The sequence below is a fragment of the Physella acuta genome, unplaced genomic scaffold (assembly GCF_028476545.2).
Source record: "Physella acuta isolate Inbredline_101_S28 unplaced genomic scaffold, ASM2847654v3 ptg000620l, whole genome shotgun sequence".
Taxonomy (NCBI): domain Eukaryota; kingdom Metazoa; phylum Mollusca; class Gastropoda; family Physidae; genus Physella; species Physella acuta.
This window is the reverse complement of record NW_026732139.1, coordinates 2629-23498: the sequence shown is the minus strand read 5'-3', so window position 1 is coordinate 23498 and position 20870 is coordinate 2629. Positions and strand designations below refer to the sequence as shown.

General features: G+C 36.9%; 1 protein-coding gene across 1 annotated transcript; it reads left to right on the top strand.

The window, feature by feature from the left end:
- Window positions 1-523: 523 nt before the first annotated feature.
- LOC131947991 (isobutyryl-CoA dehydrogenase, mitochondrial) lies at window positions 524-16409 on the top strand. Its single transcript, XM_059309429.1, has 13 exons — window positions 524-565; window positions 1163-1340; window positions 4197-4331; window positions 4782-4882; window positions 5189-5358; window positions 5530-5639; window positions 6223-6299; window positions 6475-6612; window positions 7140-7275; window positions 12477-12574; window positions 12706-12858; window positions 13209-13311; window positions 15352-16409. The coding sequence occupies exons 3-13, from the start codon at window positions 4223-4225 to the stop codon at window positions 15435-15437; spliced, it is 1281 nt and encodes a 426-aa protein (XP_059165412.1). The 5' UTR covers window positions 524-565; window positions 1163-1340; window positions 4197-4222; the 3' UTR covers window positions 15438-16409.
- Window positions 16410-20870: the final 4461 nt, after the last annotated feature.

Sequence of the window (20870 nt, the reverse complement as noted above, 5' to 3'; positions counted from 1 at the left end):
AGCACTGCCATTTATAGTTTGTTTACATTATGTGAAAAAACCGCCATTTTTCACGAGGTAAACATTTTAAAAACGAATTCCTAGAAAGTCACTTGGGCAGACAAGAAAAATGTCCGAAACTAAGCGTCCGGTGTAGGACGCCATGTTGTTGTTAGCAACCAGAGACGCTTTCAAGTTAGTGAGCCTCGCTACTAATATAGGCTAATAAAAACGAAACCGCGCCGCCATCTTTGTAAATTGCTTCGAGAGCTTAGGCCGTGAGATAAAAAAAAATACAAATATAATTTTAATAATCAAACAAACCCGTAGATCTCTAGACCTAGATCTACTTATTCAGTTTTCAATCTTTCTTGTTGCAAGACTAGATCTAAGATGTTTATTTCAATTATTAAAATAGGATCAAAACGTACAAGTACGCTAGTGATCACGAGCAGGGACAGGTGACCACAGGGGAAAAGTAGATCACAAGGAGGTTCGTACTCATGCATATTAGAGAGGTCCAGTCTAGATCTAGAATAATTTTGAGAGTAATCTCCCATATTGATGTGTTGATCTAGCAGCACTCGTAGGTCGACTTTACTCTTAGTATTAAATCTACTTGATCCTAGATATATCAGATCTGGCTATAGATCTAGATCTGGCTATTATCCTCATAATTATTAATTTGACTTGATATTTTGAGCCATCCCTTTTAAAAAAAAACTCCAGCAGAACGAATCAAGGGCTCGGCTACGTAGTTCAATATGAACTGTGGCAGGCAACCAATGTGATGTGTAACCTACTCCACTGACTAGTACTAGATCTAGATCTACTACTGTAACTTTAGTCTTTACTTTAACTTTAGTTGTTAGTCTCTTTAACAGTAGTTTAACTTTTACTTAGATCTATATCTACTACTTACACAACTGAAACTGTACTAATATAGGCCTACTGTAACTCACTGACAGTACTCAAGTTTTGACATTGGGGTGAGGGGATGGGGGGGTCTGGCTTTTAGTGGTATGTGATAGCAGGAGGGGAGATAAGTAAAAATCTGCTATAGATCTATTCTAATTATTCTATATATGGACAGTCCCCACATAATAAAAATATTTAATGCTAATCTATATCTATAAAAGCAAAGTGGGTGATGTTTGGTTTGTTTCTTTCTTACATCTATTAGATTGTCGAAGTTTGCTGTTCACTCTCTTTTTACTGGGAAAATTAGAGTAATTTCAATAATTGAGTTTTAAGTGACCGAGAACTGACCTAGAGTGACCGCGGCCTTATATAAAGTATACATTTTAAAAGCGCTTGAATTAGATCGACCACTTTCAGATGCAACATAAAGTTATTATTTGGTAAGGAGATAGTTCTGGTGACGTAAGCACCTGGAAATAATAATCATTAAAAAAGTTTTAAAAAAACCCACGTTTTCTGATTGAACTAAAAAGTAGAAAATAAATGCTATACATCACAATAATGCAAGCGATCACTCTACTATAAGCGATCAAAAACGTGGGGCGCCGTGATTTTCTTAAAGTTTCTAATACTGTTGACTCTCTACAAGCTCCCTAATAAATGACAATAGTATTATCTAATCAATAGTAATATAACTTTTACTTCGGCGCCCCACGTTTTTGATCGCTTATAGTAGAGTGATCGCTTGCATTATTGTGATGTATAGCATTTATTTTCTACTTTTTAGTTCAATCAGAAAACGTGGGTTTTTTAAAACTTTTTTAATGATTATTATTTTCTACTTTTTAGTCTTTGTCTGTTTGTTTGCATTAAAATCTTGCTATCGATTTTATCTTTTCACTTTTTTTTGGGTAAACGAAGACAACTCGTAAAAAGACAACTCGTAAAAAGACAACTCGTAAAAAACACGTTGTGTGAATACGTTACTGACTAGAACACATAGATTTGAACCCGTGTCGAGTGGGATAGCAATCGTGTGCCCAACCACTCGACCATATCGTCTCCCCCAAACTGGCCACCAGTGGTAATAGTTATCTCCTGTAACTTTAAAGTCGGTTAAAACTAAATTATCTGCCCCTAAGCCTGTCGCGAAGTGGGATCGTTCGCTTCACTGCGCGCGGCAAGAGAGAGGCTAGCTACGCGTCGCTGGTTTTTTTCTAATGGCTCGCAGAGGAGAATTATATATATAGATTATATAGCGGTCTAAAATGCTCAATAAAATGTTTCCATTGATCAATTTAGTAATAATAACAATTGCATATTCTATGGTCATCCAAAAGAAAGCTTCCCTGAAAATTTCAGCGCGCTAGCTAACTGGGAAGTGCCAGAAATTTCGATCGCAAGATTTGATTGGAAAGACAAACAAATAAACAAACAGAGAAAGCAAGTTAAAGAAAACGTGGGAAAATACCAGTTTTTCAGAAATGTCTTATCAATGGGTTAATAATTGAACGCCTTTACTCCTCAATTTTAAATATTAAAGGGATGTAACAGCGTCAGGAATTTAATCTTTTAATTTCCCCCGTTCTTTGACTACACACAAAAATAATCGAAAACCTTTAGATAAAAGAAAAATTCATTTAAAATTTATACTAAGCGTGTTTTCAAATAGGAGTGAAAATCAATACAAATTATTAAGTTTTACCTCTCAATTAAGTCTATTTAAAGGGATATAACTGTATCAGGAATTTCAACTTTTTATTTCCCCATTTCTTTGATTACATAAAAAATAAACGATAATAACATGTGGATAAAACAAAAGATCCTTTGAATTTATACTACACAATTTTCAAATAGGTGTGAAAATTAAACCATCTGTTATCACTGATATTTGAAGAGGCCACTTGCAAAACCTACCAAGTCCACTTTCTGAAAAAAATATGTTGCTCTTATAGTTTTCTTTTTTATAGTGGTAATTTAAGCACATTACTAATTTTGTTCAGAAAGGTATACATTAAAGCAGTCAGCCTACATTCATATCATGTAAGTTAATTGAATCCCCACTATTATGATCAAACAAACATCTTTTTACTTTCTCGTATATACGAAGTATAGAGAAAGTCTTGTAATCTTGTCCGTATGTCTGTGTGTCTGTCTGTGTGTCTGTCTGTCTGTCCGTGTGCAAACACGATAACTTGAGTACCGTTACAGCTAGGTTGATGAAATTTCATATATAAGTATTTTATCAAAATCGTAGATCCGTATCAACTTTTGAGCGATTTCCGATAACCGGAAGTGGTACTTTTCCTACTTTGAATTTTTCAAAAGCCTATAACTTGAGTACTATTTCAGATAGATAAATGAAATTTGACATGTAAGTAAAAGATCTAATTCTCCACCTTTTGTTAAATTTTGAGTAATTTCCGTTGACTGGAAGTGGTAATTTACGCTACTTCCGATTTCTCAAAAAACTAATGTAAATTTTAAAAGTACTAATAATATTGCGCACTATTATGCGCTTTTTTATTTGGCGTTCACTTGGTGTGCAATTAATTTGTCTGCGAGATTTTATTCTATTTATAAAAGTTTAAGTATTTAAAATGGATTAAAAATCATGTCTATAGCCCGAGTTCCCATCCCCTGTTATTTTATATAAGAATATTCGAGAAAGTTTAGGGGAGATCACTCCCGGTTTATTTTACATTAAGAATGTCTTAATTGAAAGCTTTATAAATTCCCAAACACCAGACAGTGCAGGGTATATGATGCTTAATGAGCACATGTGCAGGGTATATGATGCTTATGATGTTTACAAACAGCACTTTCCTCAAATATCATTGCAGGGCCGGCACGCCTAGTAATAACTTAGAACTTCGTTAGGCTTGTGATAGGCCCTTGCATTTCCAGACTTTAATTGGGTTTAGATTTTTAGATTCCTCATCATCTCATTACCCTATTTCTGTCCGTGCTTAAGACACATAGGGCAGGTGAGTGGAGTTCATTTGTTTCAATTACCTTGGCATATAAAGGGATAGTGTGGTCAGCACAATGCCAAACCGCCTTAGTTTCTCATCAAAGCTCGGTGGACTCAGAGAGGTTCTACATACTCAAACCTGGGATTCGAACTCAAGACTTTCATGTTAGAAGTCGTAAGCTTTACCATCCAACCAGGCTGACCCGGGAACTTTGGGTTATCAGTAATAAAAAAGGAATTAAATCAATACAATTATAGGGCCCACCACACATATAGTTTTATTGTTACAGTTTAACATTTAATAATTAATAATTTATTCCAGATTATCTGCACAGTAAATGAAAGCCAATGAAAATGTTTTTTAAAAAAGCCAATGTAGTTTTGAGATTAATAAACAACTTGCAAAAAATTCCACTCTGCCAAAAACGACTTCTTTTAACAGGCAGCTGTGTTGATAGTAAGTGTTAAAAATTGGCAAGTATTCAAGTATAGTCTTTTGTTGGGGGGACGGAGGAGGGGGATGTGAGAGGCTTGTGTATGTGTGTGTATGTACATTTTGCTATTAGCTATTAAATTTCAATTCTTATTTATTATAAAAACTGAAAATTATTTATTTTCAGTTTTTATAATAAATAAGAATTTTAATGATTATGGGGACTCCTGGAACCTACCATGATCATTACTTTTGATAGCGTTTTTTTTTCTAGATAATTAACTAAATCTTATTGACTGCATTTTTAAATTTCTATTTTCCAATAGTTTTTTTAGTTACATTTTAGGTGGGATATTGTTGCACAAATGAGTGTCTCTATTGCATTTAATGAAATTTTTAAAAAATTTAGACTTACATATTTAGTATGTTTTTATTAATAGTATATTAATTATCATATTTTCACAAAATTTTAAGTTTCTCATGGGTTGGAAGAGGAACAGAAACAAATACAACAGGTTGCATTGGACTTTGCTAAAAATGAGCTTGCCCCCAACATGCAAAAATGGGATGAAGAGGTTTGTAAACTTTGAAATCAACATAGCCTTTATGCATTTAAAACATGATTATAAAATGGCTTGTTTATGTTAGCCTATATACACAATTTAGTTTTTTAATAAATCAAACACAAATGCAATGCCTTTTATAATTTAAAAAATGACAGCACATAGCCAGCATCTTCACATTTGAAACTTAATATATATAAAATTCAAACTGTCTCTTCAAAATTTAAATATAGTTTGCATTTGTCTCCAGCACTTAAAATTAATTTTTTAAGCTGATAGGAAATTTATTTTATAGTAAAAAAAATCTACTATTTTCAGGAAATTTTCCCAGTTGATACAATGCGTAAGGCTGCAACACTTGGGTTTGGCGCTGTTTATTGTGATGAAAAGTATGGAGGTACAGGGCTGACTCGCCTTGATGCCTCTGTTATATTTGAGGCTCTGGCCACTGGATGCTGCAGCACTACAGCTTATATTAGCATACACAAGTAAGATGCGTAAACACCCTTATAATTTTAAAATTTTATCTGAGAAACAACTTAATCAAAACTATCACATATAAAAAATCAATTTGTACTAACACATAGTAATTTAAATTTAGATAATTTCCGAAAGATTTGTTCACAGTTGTCAATGTTCCAATTAATTTCTTATCACAGTATGTGTGCCTGGATGATAGATGAATTTGCAAATGAGGAACTGTGTAAAAAGTGGATACCTTCACTAGCCACAATGGAACATTTTGCTTCTTACTGTCTTACTGAACCAGGTAAACAAAAATTAGCCACGGTGTTTAGTGACTCAAACTGTTGTGGAGCGTCACAAATGTACTTAAATGAAGCTTCAAGTTTCTGTGCTATTTTATTAAAATCATTTTACTAAGTTTATCACATATAACTTTATAAATAAAAATACGGGTATGTTTTCCAGAATGGAAATCTAAATGCCTGAACTCAAATCCATCTATTATGGGGGTCATCAGCATACACTGAGAATGATCCTTAGCCACCTTTAAATTAATTGCCATGAAACTTTAATTTGATCTGGTCAGGAGTGGTATCATTATTACAGAGAGGGTGGGTGCCACAATTATGTGTGTGCATTCTTGCAGAGGGACTTAAATGTATAACAGTATAACAACTGGATAATGTTAAATAAATATTTACAATAAAAATCTTTTGACATTAAGACTTTGTTTGTGTGTGTGGTGTGTGTGTGGGGGGGGGGGGGTCTGTTCTGCCAAGTAAATTTAAGAGATTACTGTTCATAAACAAGCTTAAATACATTTTAAGTTGTAAACAATGTATAATTACTTTGCACTATTTCTGCCTAATACAAGAAATGTCACACAGGTGCTGGAAGTGATGCAGCTTCCTTGACTACCTCCGCCAAGAAAGTTGGCTCTGATTATATTATAAATGGTGCTAAGGTAAACTATTGCTTTTTTGACAACCAATTAATTGTGAGACATTTCATTTGTTTATTGTACAACTTTACAATTTCTTATCAGCTACTCACAATTTACAAGCCCATTTCCTGCTTCTGAACATTAGACAGAATTGGAAAAATGAAGTTAACATTTCAGTAAATGATATTTTTTGCAGGCATTTTTTAGTGGTAGTGGTAGATCCAATATATATCTTGTGATGTGTCGAACTGGGGAGCTTGGTGCCAAAGGTGTGTCTTGTATTCTTGTAGAGAATGGTACACAAGGACTTTCATTTGGCAAGAAAGAAAAGAAAGTAAATATTACCTAAAATTAACAATTTATTAAAAAAATTTAACATGGCTCTTATTTTGCTGATTTATCCTCTAAGCATCTGCCTCCCATGAAGATGTCACGAATGGTTTCTCTTTATATTTTAAATGTATCAATAAAGTCCCATTGAAAACAAGGTTCTTTCAAGAAACCTAAGGTTGTTTTTTAACATCATTTTTGGTGATCCACTTTAAACACACAAATAGCATTGATTTTTACAACCTCACGTTACACAACATAAATAATAAACAGTCCCTCAATTGAACAGAATGTACCTTATGATCATTATGGTAGATGAAGTAGAGTTTGTTTCTTTCAAATCAGCTTATGGAATGGTTGTATCTCAGACTTTGCCCAGCCACCTTAACTTGTCAGCAATAATTCAGGTTATGAATTATGCGCTTTACCACAACCTCCCATTGATAGCTAGAGCAGGCTATTGCACTATAATAACAGTATACCGGATGATCATGTTTTAAAATGTTATCCTATCTTCTTAAAAATTTAAAGGTTGGGTGGAACTCGCACCCTGCTAGTATCGTCTCTTTTGATGACTGCCGAGTCCCTCAGAGCAATTTGGTGGGAGCTGAAGGCCAAGGATTTAACATTGCTATGAAAGGTCTTAATGGAGGAAGGCTAAATGTAGGTGAGATGACAACTACCTTCCTTAGTAGATAGGCGTAATTAAATTTGTTCTTAAATCTGTCTTCCAATACACAACAATTTCTCATTAAGTATCAAATTCTATCATTCTTTTGCACTCAAGTAAGTCAGTATCTTGAGCATTAACCCTTTGAGCCAGGCAAACCAGAAAACCGGCTTCAAAATTAAGCATATATGTCCGAAAAGCCAGTTTTCCGGCCCGCTTATCTAGCATCGTAGTCGTAGGGGCTGATATACCGTCTTATTAAATATAATTAGCGGCGGACTGAATAAAACTATGCACATGTCTTTTTAGTGCAGGATTATGATTCTAAAAATAGATTATGGGGAAAGGTGAAAGTGTTTGCATTTCGTAAAATACATTGTCAATAAAAAATCGGTAATTTATATTATTTGATTATAATTGTTATTATAATGACAGTAAATAGGTAAGTTACTCTAGTTTTGTCAATATTTTTTGTAGTATATAAAAAAATTATCGGTATATAATTATTTTATCAGTGCAAAGTTAGAAACAGATAAGTGAAATTTGGTTTGGGCCTGGGAGCTCAGGAAATGGGAGAAATTAGGCCAGGGATCAAAGGGTTAAAGTTATTTCTAAGCTTAATTATTGAATTAATTTTATCAGCAATTTGTTTTATGTAGCTAATTAATTAAAGTGTTTACTGTAATAGATTGAAATAATTGTGAGGTCAAGGGAACTCACTCTCTGTATTAGTATTATATTTATATTGTTATCTTGAGTGATGTCCCTTACATGTTGTTATCTATATATAGTGGTCTCTGGCCACTTGCTCCCTCTCTTCCTCTCTCTTTGCATTATGGCGTCTGTACATAATAAAGACTGTTAACAACCAACGCGGCTTCTCGTCAGTCATTACAATCCACTTCATTTGGCGACGAAGGATAAACATCTACTAGAAAGAGCACCTAATTACGCAAAAAAGAGGTTTGCTAGAGCTTATTAGCTAATTATTTCTAGAATTATGGCGCTGTATGGCCAAATAAAAGAATTTGATGCGAATGATGAAATCATTCAAGATTACCTAGAGAGGTTAAGCTTTTACCTAGAAGCTAACGACGTGACGATAGAAGCCAAAAAGAGAGCTGTTTTGTTAACAGTCATAGGGCCTCAACAATTCAGGCTACTAAAGGACTTATGCGCACCAGCTAGTCCAGATACCAAGAGCTTTAACGAGCTGAGCAAATTGCTAACAGACCACCATGCGCCTACCCCATCAAAGTTTCTATGTAGAGCTAGATTTGACAGTAGGACTCGTCAACCAAACGAGTCAATATCAGAATATGTTGCTGCTTTACGTCATTTAAGTGAATTTTGTGAATTCGGAGACACGCTGTCTGACAGATTATGTGAAAAGTTTGTGACAGGTGTAAACAGCCCTGATATTCAAAGAAAGTTGCTGCTCGAGTCAGATCTAAAATTGGAAAAAGCAATACAACTTGCAATGTCATTCCAGCAGTCATCAGATGCGGCGAGATCTTTAGCACCTTCAGAGATCCATGCAGTAAACAGCAGGTTAGTCAATAAACATCAACCCCATCAGAGCATTCCAACTTATGCTAAACAGCCTGCTCGTTCAAATCCTAGATCTAAATCTAGTAATAATTATCAAAAATGTCATCGATGCAAAGGTCCCCATGCATCTCATCGGTGCAAGTTCAAATCTGCAACTTGTTATAAGTGCAGTAAGCAAGGTCACATTGCCAAGGCCTGCTTTGCAAAGTCTTCGTCTGTTGCTAAATCTAGCCAGTCAAGACAGTACCGCAACCAAAAGCAGCACTATGTTAACTCTCACCAAGACTACCTAACCCAACCAATGAACCACTCTACCTGTGAAAATGCTCAAATTGATTCGCAGCCGGATTTCAGCCTGTTCTCTGTTAAATCAATAAGTCATGCTCCCATCAATGTACAAGTTAATATCAACGGTAAGAGCATCAGCTTCCAACTTGACACTGGAGCATCTCTAACAGTCATAACAAAGAAAGATTTTGACGCTGTCACAGGAGGATCAGTGCCTCTACAGCCATGTCACAAGTGTCTAACAACATACACTGGTGACAATGTTCCGGTAATAGGAGAGTGTATGGTTCATGTAAGTTATAATGGTCAAAGTGTTAAACTTCCTCTTCTTGTGGTTGAAGGAAATGGACCGCCATTACTAGGTAGGAACTGGTTAAGTGATCTTAAGTTAAATTGGGAGAGTATTTGTTCATTGAAGAATGTAAAAGAATCTAGTCTTACTTCACTAGATAAAGTTATATCTGAAAATAAATGTGTTTTTGGTAATTCAGGTTTACTAAATGATAGAACAGTGAAGTTAAGCATTAAAGATACAAATCCAAGATACTGCAAAGCTAGAGTTCCACCTTATGCAGTGAGGAATAAAATTGAAAATGAGCTAAGTAGATTGGAATCTAATGGCATTATAAAGAAGGTAGACTATTCCGATTGGGCGACACCCATTGTGCCAGTGTTAAAGAAGGATGGTTCTATAAGAATTTGTGGAGATTATAAAACTACACTGAATAAGCAAATAGAGCTAAATAGGTACCCTATTCCTAACATTGAGGAAATTTCTTTGAATTTGGCAGGAGGAGACAAATTCACTGAATTAGACTTTAGTCATGCTTACACTCAACTAGAACTGCATCCAGATTCAAAAGTCTATACGACAATAAACACACATAAAGGACTCTACCAATATGAAAGACTATGTTTTGGCATATCATCTAGCCCTGGAATTTTCCAAGCTGTCATGGACAGTATTTTTAAGGATATTCCAAATGTTTGTGTGTACTTTGACAATGTGTACATAACTGGTAAGAATGACACTGAACATCTTAAAACACTTGATAAAGTATTGAAAATTGTTGGTGAAAAAGGTTTAAAGATAAACAAAGATAAATGTCAATTCATGCTGACAGAAATTAGTTTTCTTGGTTATATATTGAGCAAACAAGGCATCAGACCTCAACCTGAGAAAACAAAAGCCATTAAAGAAGCACCCAAACCTGAAAATACCCAACAACCAAGAGCTTTTTTGGGCTTAATAAATTACTATGCAAAGTTCATAGGAAATCTGTCTGGTAAACTATCACCACTGTACAAGCTGCTACAGAAAAATGCAACTTGGCACTGGGGTAAACAACAAGATACTGCTTTTAATACAGCAAAAGAGGCTTTGTCTGCTGACACCTTACTAACTCACTATGACCCAGGGAAAAGACTTATATTAACATGTGATGCTTCACCAGATGGTGTAGGAGCAGTCTTGTCCCACATGGATGAGAAGGGTGACAGACCCATTGCTTTTGCCAGTAGATCTTTGAACCAGGCTGAGAAAAATTATTCTCAGTTAGATAGGGAAGGCTTAGGCATCATTTTTGGTGTTAAGAAATTTCATAAGTTTCTGTTTGGTAGGAAGTTCACCATCTTTACAGGTCATAAACCATTGCTAGGTTTATTTGGAGAAAACAAAACCCTACCTGAGCATGTCTCACCAGGAATTCAAAGATGGGCTATCACACTAACTGCATACAATTATGAATTGAAATACAAACCTGGATCTGAGAATAGTGCAGATAGTCTTAGTAGATTACTTTTAAAAAAAAACCAAAGCCTGAGCTATGTACCAGAAGATGTATTTGTTCTCTTCACTATCATGGATAACTCCAATATAAATGTGAATGATATTAAAAGAGAAACACAAAAAGATGAGTGCTTAATAAAAGTATATGAGTACTGTATGAATGGTTGGCCTGAAGAGTCTGTGAATGATGACTTAAGGCCATATTAAATAAGAAATAAAAACCCTTTGTGAAGATAATATAAAAGATGGAGAAGATGCAGTCCATTATCAGTCAGAGTTGCCTAAACAAAGTATTTGTAACTTAATAAATGATTATGGTGATATGGCAATTTCAAATGTTTTAAAGAGAATACATTAGTAAGAAGGAATGTGATCATCAAACAACTTTGCTAACATCATTAGCACTTACAGAAACTAAAAGGGTAACATCAAAAGAAAAGAGCAAAGATTTTTGCCATTGAATACACCCACTTCAAATACTGGATCACAGTTGCAAAGTGATATTGTCCAGGATATTACTTTTAAACAGTATGTTTGGTTACGAAAAAGCACTATCAGATTACCTGAGGAAATTGATCAATCAAAGAAATCTATGCCAGTTAAGGATCTGAATAATAGCATAATACTTTCAGATGCCAATTAAAAAATTAAATCATGACAAACATTCATTGAAAGAGAATTTGGTGTTAATGAGAATGTGTATCTAAGAAATTATGGGAAAAAGGAAAAATGGATACCAGGTCAAATTGTTCAATGTACAGGACCTATGTCTTATAAAGTTAAAAATAACTTGTGCAGATAATAAGTGTGAATCTGTCAATCCCACCAAGTCTGATCAGTTCACACCAACTCAGTTTGTTCCACAACCAAGTTCTGTTGATATGAGTGAACCAAGTTGTCTGGAGTCAGAAATTGTAAATTCTGGAGTTAATGATTTAAATCCTAGACCTCCTGAGATAGAGAATCCAGATGGTCAGAATCTTGAGTCACCAAATCAAAAGCCACTGAGAAGGTCAAGCAGGACAATCAAGGTCCCAAATAAGTTAGACCTATGATTTTAAAGGTCAAAAGGACTTTGACATCATTGTTTTGTATTTTGATTATGTTGTAGCATATTGTGCATTGTTTGCAAGGATGTAATCTACCATAGTGTTCATGTTACAATATAATTGGTGATTTTAGGATACTATCAATTGTTCTATTGAGAGATGTGTTATTGTGTTCTAAGGGTAAAGGGATGTAATAGATTGAAATAATTGTGAGGTCAAGGGAACTCACTCTCTGTATTAGTATTATATTTATATTGTTATCTTGAGTGATGTCCCTTACATGTTGTTATCTATATATAGTGGTCTCTGGCCACTTGCTCCCTCTCTTCCTCTCTCTTTGCATTATGGCGTCTGTACATAATAAAGACTGTTAACAACCAACGCGGCTTCTCGTCAGTCATTACAATCCACCTCATTTACCTTTAGCATCAAAGTTTTTTTTTCAAGTTTAATTATTGAATTCATTATTTTATCAGCAAGTTGTTTTTATGTAGCTGATTAATTAAAATGTTTACCTTTAGCATCAAGTTCTCTAGGTGCAGCCCACTCAGCTTTATCAAAGGCCCGTGACCATATGAAAGTGAGAAAACAATTTGGCAAGACTTTGGACAGTTTTCAGGTTAGCGTTTAACTTACTTTCATGTGATTATAGTTGGTGAAGCGAGTCATTTGTTTTAATAACACAATCGACCAGCACACAGTTCTCAAAATTTAAGATGGTAAAATTTTCCCAATCATTTATTTTTGCAGTATTTGCAATTTCGTCTAGCCGAAATGGCCACGCAGCTAGTGGCGTCACGGTTGATAGTTAGAAACGCTGCTAAAGCTTTAGATAATAAAGATGTCAGTGCAGTAGCACTGTGCTCCATGGCAAAGCTTTTTGCTACAGAAGAATGTTTCAAGGTATGCTTAAGTTTTTAAAAATGCATTGACCTATTTGTTAACTTTCTGCTTCTTTACAAATTTTAAAACAGATATCAAAATTCCTATAAACTGACACACCAAGTAATATTTTACTTGTGATTTATCTTTGAAAAAATAAACATTTATTGCAAACTTTGATTGGTCTTCTAAAGCTCACAAAAAACAAATTATGGTTGCAACCAAGACTAATGCATTTTAGGAAACAAGGATTTTTAACTTCCATGTGGTTGATTTCCATTGGTTGGGTCAACTTGTGTGCTTTCTGTCATTAAAACTAAATGTAGCATCTGTAGTTGCAAATTTACCAGTCAAAATACTTCTAATTTCAGATTTGTAATGATGCAATGCAAATTTTTGGTGGCTATGGTTATTTGAAGGACTACCCCGTACAGCAATATATGCGAGATACCAGAGTTCATTGTATATTAGAAGGTAAGAATGTCACATTACCCACGTTATTAATAGTAGTGTTGTTAATGAAGAAATGAAGAACTACAACTGATAATGATATACATGGAAAGGGGTAGGGTTTATTACTATATCTCTAAAGGAATATGTAACATATTGGGATTTGTGAGGTCAGGGGAACTCACTCTTCTTGTATTAGTTATATTTATAATGTTGTTGTTGAGTGATGTCCCTTGTATTTATCTATCATTGTTCCTCTTCCGGTTAACAAATAAAGATGGCTACATGCTGTTACGTCCCTTACATGTCCCCTGCTTGTGTGTGTGTGTGTGTGTTGCGTGCTGGAACGACAGGTACCCTCCCTTTGGTGTATAGTTGTATCCCTTGGTTGAGTGTGTTTACATGGAGCGAGAGGTGTTCACGTGAGGTGTGTCAGGTGACGGGTGTCAGAGCGTGTGCCAGTGTGTGAATCAGTTAGTTGTAGTGTGGCTGTGGACGTGGAACGTGGAACGTGGTGTTGAGTATTGTATTTATGTTGTAGACCCCTTTTGATCCTTTTATTATTTTAGTACTGTATATATTATTAAATATCTTATTATTATTGTTATTATAGAGTGTTAGTGTTATTGTTGTATACGTCGTATTTGTCTGTTATTTATATACCCCTAGATTCTAGAACCCAACATTTGGGGGCTCGTCCGTTTTAGCATGGCGACTACCAGGAGTGCCAGAAGACAGTTAATAAGTGACTTGAAGGAGGAGGGAAAGCTAATCGGGCTGACCGATGACAGTTTGGCGGAGTGGGTAAAGGAAGAGTTGAGGAGGGTAGAAGATGCGAAGGTCGAGGTTGTAGCAAAGGTATGTAACCCTGTACCCCGCTTGAGGGACGTGGCGGCGATGACGGTAGACGAGGACCTGGGTGCGTACGTGAGGCATTTTGAGAGTCAAGCAAAGAGACAAGGCATTGACCCCAAGGACTGGTCGCTCCTTCTGACGGACAAGATGAGTGGACAACTGAAGACTTTCCTCGTTGAGACGGGACTGAACTTGCATCATGACTTCGAGTCAGTAAAGGTAAAGTTATTGACGCACGCAGGTTTCAACGAGGAAAAGTATAGGGTCAGATTCCACCAGCTAGTACCAACACACGACGATATGAGAAGCTTCGCAGTCAACACAGAAGCCGCTTTGAGAGCGTGGGTCCAGCAGTCGGGAATAAAGGAAACGTTTGAGGACTTGATGAACCTTTTGATAGTTGATCGGATAAAATCGGTTGTTACTTGTGATCTGTTGGAGAGGCTGAATGGTGCTGCCAAGGTAAGTGTGGAAGATAATCTTAAAGTTATTGACAACTATAAGAGCACTCAAAACGCTAGAGTGACGAGGCCAGTAAACCAAACCCCTCCGTACGTCGCTGCTAGTTCGACAGCAGAGACGATACCCTGGCTAAACACGACACCGCGATCTCCAGGACACCACACTTGCCCTGGTGTACAGCCTATGCATGGTGATAGGAAGGTCAGCCTGAGCAGTAAATGTTTCACATGTGGACGTTATGGACACTATGCCAGGGATTGTCATAGCAATAGTAATAGCGGTTTTCCTTGGAGAAACAGGTCAGATAAAAGAGCTGTTGTGATGTATGGAAACAACAAAAGACCTTATCGGTGCTACAAGTGCAATGAACAAGGTCATATTGCCAAAGAGTGCAGTATGGATATAGATACAGGCGCCTGTTATAGCTGTAGAAAGCCAGGCCACTTACAACGAAACTGTCCCAATGGGACCAGTAGAGCGTGCAACTGGCGTACTGAAAATGTACATCGACGGTCAGATGATCTCAAGTGTTATTGCTCCGGTGATGTTGGTCACATATCACGGGTGTGTCCCACAGCTCAGCGTGATATGTTAGGAAATGTTTCCCTGCTTAAAGACTCTCATATGAGAGTGAGGTAAAGCACGAAATTTGGAGGCGTATCCTTACAAAGGTAGTGTCCTTGGTAAGTTTTTTGTTAAGATAATTTATTCAATCAATGTTAATTTTTCTTTGCTTTTTTTTTACAGAAGCTGTGTATGATGATTACGGGCTGGAGATGATTAATGTAGTTAAAACGGCTATCGAGAAGGGAACTCAGTTTGATCGCCTTTAAGGAAAGATGACCATCTATGGCGACGTACGCATCTACCGATGGGCCCTTGCACTACAGGAATTAGCCTGTACTGGGAAACATATCAAGGGAACTGAGAACTTTGTAGCAATCTATCAAGAGTGTTTTACGACAACTAGTGTATATGATATTGAGAAATTTATTATTGTTGGAGATAGTATGATTATGTTAAGGAATTTACTATTGGGGCATTATAATATGATTATATTGAGAAATGTTTGAGAAAGGTATTACTGATGCAGTATAGAATGATTATGCTGATCAATTTTTTTATTGCGGCTTCTCACATGTATCTTTATAGGTTGAGATAGTCAGACCACGAGCTTGGTGCCCGGCCGGAGAAAAACCATAGTCCACTCTCAGGACCGAATTGTTCAAGCTGGATGCGAGCCACAATCTGGACCAAACTATCCAGGCTGGATACACGCCACACTCTGGACCAAACTGTCCAGGCTGGATACAAGCCACACTCTGGATCAAACTGTCCAGGCTGGATACACGCCACACGGTCAAAACGAGGCTTCCTAAGGACTAAAGAATAAATAGTCAAGCTCGGGCACCAACAGTGGCTAATGGAACAAGAAATATTTGATCTCTTTGAAGAAAAAGAGATCTGAAGGTGGAGGGGAGGGATGTTACGTCCCTTACATGTCCCCTGCTTGTGTGTGTGTGTGTGTGTTGCGTGCTGGAACGACAGGTACCCTCCCTTTGGTGTATAGTTGTATCCCTTGGTTGAGTGTGTTTACATGGAGCGAGAGGTGTTCACGTGAGGTGTGTCAGGTGACGGGTGTCAGAGCGTGTGCCAGTGTGTGAATCAGTTAGTTGTAGTGTGGCTGTGGACGTGGAACGTGGAACGTGGTGTTGAGTATTGTATTTATGTTGTAGACCCCTTTTGATCCTTTTATTATTTTAGTACTGTATATATTATTAAATATCTTATTATTATTGTTATTATAGAGTGTTAGTGTTATTGTTGTATACGTCGTATTTGTCTGTTATTTATATACCCCTAGATTCTAGAACCCAACACATGCTGATGGCTTCTGTCTCCGTTGTTGAATACCTAATCTATTATATCTGGCGACGAGGATAAATAATCCACTAGAAAGAGCACCTACTTACGCAAAAAAAGAGGTTTGCTAGAGCATATTGGCTAAGTATTTCTAGAATAATGGCGCTGTATGGCCAAATAAAAGAATTTGATTGGAATGATGAAAGCATTCATGATTACCTAGATAGGTTAAGCTTTTACCTTGAAGCAAAAAACGTGACGATAGAAGCCAAAAAGAGAGCTGTTTTGTTAACAGTCATAGGGCCTCAACAATTTAGGCTATTAAAGGACTTATGCGCACCAGCTAGTCTAACTACCAAGAGCTTTAACGAGCTGAGCAAATTGCTAACAGACCACCATGCGCCGACCCCATCAAAGTTTCTATGTAGAGCTAGACTTGACGGTAGGACTCGTCAACCAAACGAGTCAATATCAGAATATGTTGCTGCTTTACGTCATTTAAGTGAATTTTGTGAATTCGGAGACACGCTGTCTGACAGACTATGTGAAAAGTTTGTGACAGGTGTAAACAGCCCTGATATTCAAAGAAAGTTGCTTCTCGAGTCAGATCTAACATTAGAAAAAGCAATACAACTTGCAACTTCATTCCAGCAGTCATCCGATGCGGCGAGATCTCTAGCACCTTCAGAGATCCATGCAGTAAACAGCAGGTTAGTCAATAAACACCAACCCCATCAGAGCATTCCAACTTATGCTAAACAGCCTGCTCGTTCAAATCCTAGATCTAAATCTAGTAATAATTATCAAAAATGTCATCGATGCAAAGGTCCCCATGCATCTCATCGGTGCAAGTTCAAGTCTGCAACTTGTTATAAGTGCAGTAAGCAAGGTCACATTGCCAAGGCCTGCTTTGCAAAGTCTTCGTCTGTTGCTAAATCTAGCCAGTCAAGACAGTACCGCAACCAAAGGCAGCACTATGTTAACTCTCACCAAGACTACCTAACCCAACCAATGAACCACTCTACCTGTAAAAATGCTCAAACTGATTCGCAGCCGGATTTCAACCTGTTCTCTGTGAAATCAATAAGTCATGCTCCCATCAATGTACTAGTTTATATCAACGGTAAGAGCATCAGCTTCCAACTTGACACTGGAGCATCTCTAATAGTCATCACAAAGAAGGACTTTGACGCTGTAACAGGAGGATCAGTGCCTCTACAACCATGTCACAAGTGTCTAACAACATACACTGGTGACAATGTTCCGGTAATAGGAGAGTGTATGGTTCATGTAAGTTATAATGGTCAAAGTGTTAAACTTCCTCTTCTTGTGGTTGAAGGAAATGGACCACCATTACTAGGTAGGAACTGGTTAGTTGATCTTAAGTTAAATTGGGAGAGTATATTGTAACATATTGGGATTTGTGAGGTCAGGGGAACTCACTCTTCTGTATTAGTATTATATTTATATTGTTATCTTGAGTGATGTCCCTTACATGTTTTGTAATTAGTGTCTCGTCACTTCCGCCTCTCTCTCTCTCTCTTGCCTCAAGGTGTGAATAAACTACTGTTAACAATCAAAGCGGCTTCTCGTCAGTGATTCCAATCTATCACATTGGCGACGAAGGATAAATAATCCACTAGAAAGAGCACCTACTTACGCAAAAAAGAGGTTTGCTAGAGCATATTGGCTAAGTATTTCTAGGATAATGGCGCTGTATGGCCAAATAAAAGAATTTGATTCGAATGATGAAATCATTCAGGATTACCTAGATAGGTTAAGCTTTTACCTTGAAGCAAACAACGTGACGATAGAAGCCAAAAAGAGAGCTGTTTTGTTAACAGTCATAGGGCCTCAACAATTTAGGCTATTAAAGGACTTATGCGCACCAGCTAGTCTAACTACCAAGAGCTTTAACGAGCTGAGCAAATTGCTAACAGACCACCATGCGCCTACCCCATCAAAGTTTCTATGTAGAGCTAGATTTGACAGTAGGACTCGTCAACCAAACGAGTCAATATTAGAATATGTTGCTGCTTTACGTCATTTAAGTAAATTTTGTGAATTTGGAGATACGCTGTCTGACAGACTATGTGAAAAGTTTGTGACAGGTGTAAACAGCCCTGATATTCAAAGAAAGTTGCTGCTCGAGTCAGATCTCACATTAGAAAAAGCAATACAACTTGCAACTTCATTCCAGCAGTCATCAGATGCGGCGAAATCTCTTACGCCTTCAGGGATCCATGCAGTAAACAGCAGGTTAGTCAACAAACACCAACCCCATCAGAGCATTTCAACTTATGCTAAACAGCCTGCACGTTCAAATCCTAGATCTAAATCTAGTAATAATTATCAAAAATGTCATCGATGCAAAGGTCCCCATGCATCTCATCGGTGCAAGTTCAAGTCTGCAACTTGTTATAAGTGCGGTAAGCAAGGTCACATTGCCAAGGCCTGCTTTGCAAAGTCTTCGTCTGTTGCTAAATCTAGCCAGTCAAGACAGTACCGCAACCAAAGGCAGCACTATGTTAACTCTCACCAAGACTACCTAACCCAACCAATGAACCACTCTACCTGTGAAAATGCTCAAACTGATTCGCAGCCGGATTTCAACCTGTTCTCTGTGAAATCAATAAGTCATGCTCCCATCAATGTACTAGTTAATATCAACGGTAAGAGCATCAGCTTCCAACTTGACACTGGAGCATCTCTAACAGTCATAACAAAGAAAGATTTTGACGCTGTCACAGGAGGATCAGTGCCTCTACAGCCATGTCACAAGTGTCTAACAACATACACTGGTGACAATGTTCCGGTAATAGGAGAGTGTATGGTTCATGTAAGTTATAATGGTCAAAGTGTTAAACTTCCTCTTCTTGTGGTTGAAGGAAATGGACCACCATTACTAGGTAGGAACTGGTTAAGTGATCTTAAGTTAAATTGGGAGAGTATATGTTCATTGAACAATGGAAAAGAATCTAGTCTTACTTCACTAGATAAAGTAATATCTGAAAATAAAAGTGTTTTTGGCAATTCAGGTTTACTAAATGATAGAACAGTGAAGTTAAGCATTAAAGACACAAATCCAAGATACTGCAAAGCTAGAGTTCCACCTTATGCAATGAGGAATAAGATAGAAAATGAGCTAAGTAGATTGGAATCTAATGGCATCATAAAGAAGGTAGACTATTCCGATTGGGCAACGCCCATTGTGCCAGTGTTAAAGAAGGATGGTTCTGTGAGAATTTGTGGAGAATACAAAGCTACACTGAATAAGCAAATAGAGCTAAATAGATACCCTATTCCCAACATTGAGGAAATTTCTTTGAATTTGGCAGGAGGAGACAAATTCACTGAATTAGACTTTAGTCATGCTTACACTCAACTAGAACTGCATCCAGATTCAAAAGTCTATACGACAATAAACACACATAAAGGACTCTACCAATATGAAAGACTATGTTTTGGCATATCATCCAGCCCTGGAATTTTCCAAGCTGTCATGGACAGTATTTTTAAGGATATTCCAAATGTTTGTGTGTACTTTGACAATGTGTACATAACTGGTAAGAATGACACTGAACATCTTAAAACACTTGATAAAGTCTTGAAAATAGTTGATGAAAAAGGTTTAAAGATAAACAAAGATAAATGTCAATTCATGCTGACAGAAATTAGTTTTCTTGGTTATATATTAAGCAAGCAAGGTATCAGACCTCAACCTGAGAAAACAAAAGCCATTAAAGAAGCACCCAAACCTGAAAATACCCAACAACTAAGAGCTTTTTTGGGCTTGATAAATTACTATGCAAAGTTCATAGGGAATCTGTCTGGTAAACTATCACCACTGTACAAGCTGCTACAGAAAAATGCAACTTGGCACTGGGGTAAACAACAAGATACTGCTTTTAATACAGCAAAAGAGGCTTTGTCTTCTGACACCTTACTAACTCACTATGACCCAGGGAAAAGACTTATATTAACATGTGATGCTTCACCAGATGGTGTAGGAGCAGTCTTGTCCCACATGGATGAGAAGGGTGACAGACCCATTGCTTTTGCCAGTAGATCTTTGAACCAGGCTGAGAAAAATTATTCTCAGTTAGATAGGGAAGGCTTAGGCATCAATTTTGGTGTTAAGAAATTTCATAAGTTTCTGTTTGGTAGGAAGTTCACCATCTTTACAGGTCATAAACCATTGCTAGGTTTATTTGGAGAAAACAAAACCCTACCTGAGCATGCCTCACCAAGAATTCAAAGATGGGCTATCACACTAACTGCATACAATTATGAATTGAAATACAAACCTGGATCTGAGAATAGTGCAGATAGTCTTAGTAGATTACCTTTAAAAAACCAAAGCCTTAATTATGTACCAGAAGATGTATTTGTTCTCTTCACTA

Bases quoted from the DNA above. Each gene is read 5' to 3' on its own strand.
- LOC131947991 (XM_059309429.1), top strand. From the start codon at position 4,223: ATGAAAATGTTTTTTAAAAAAGCCAATGTAGTTTTGAGATTAATAAAC. The intron at 5,640-6,222 runs GTAAACAAAAAT...AATGTCACACAG, and splicing joins TTACTGTCTTACTGAACCAG to GTGCTGGAAGTGATGCAGCT. The intron at 13,312-15,351 runs GTAAGAATGTCA...TTTTTTTTACAG, and splicing joins AGTTCATTGTATATTAGAAG to AAGCTGTGTATGATGATTAC.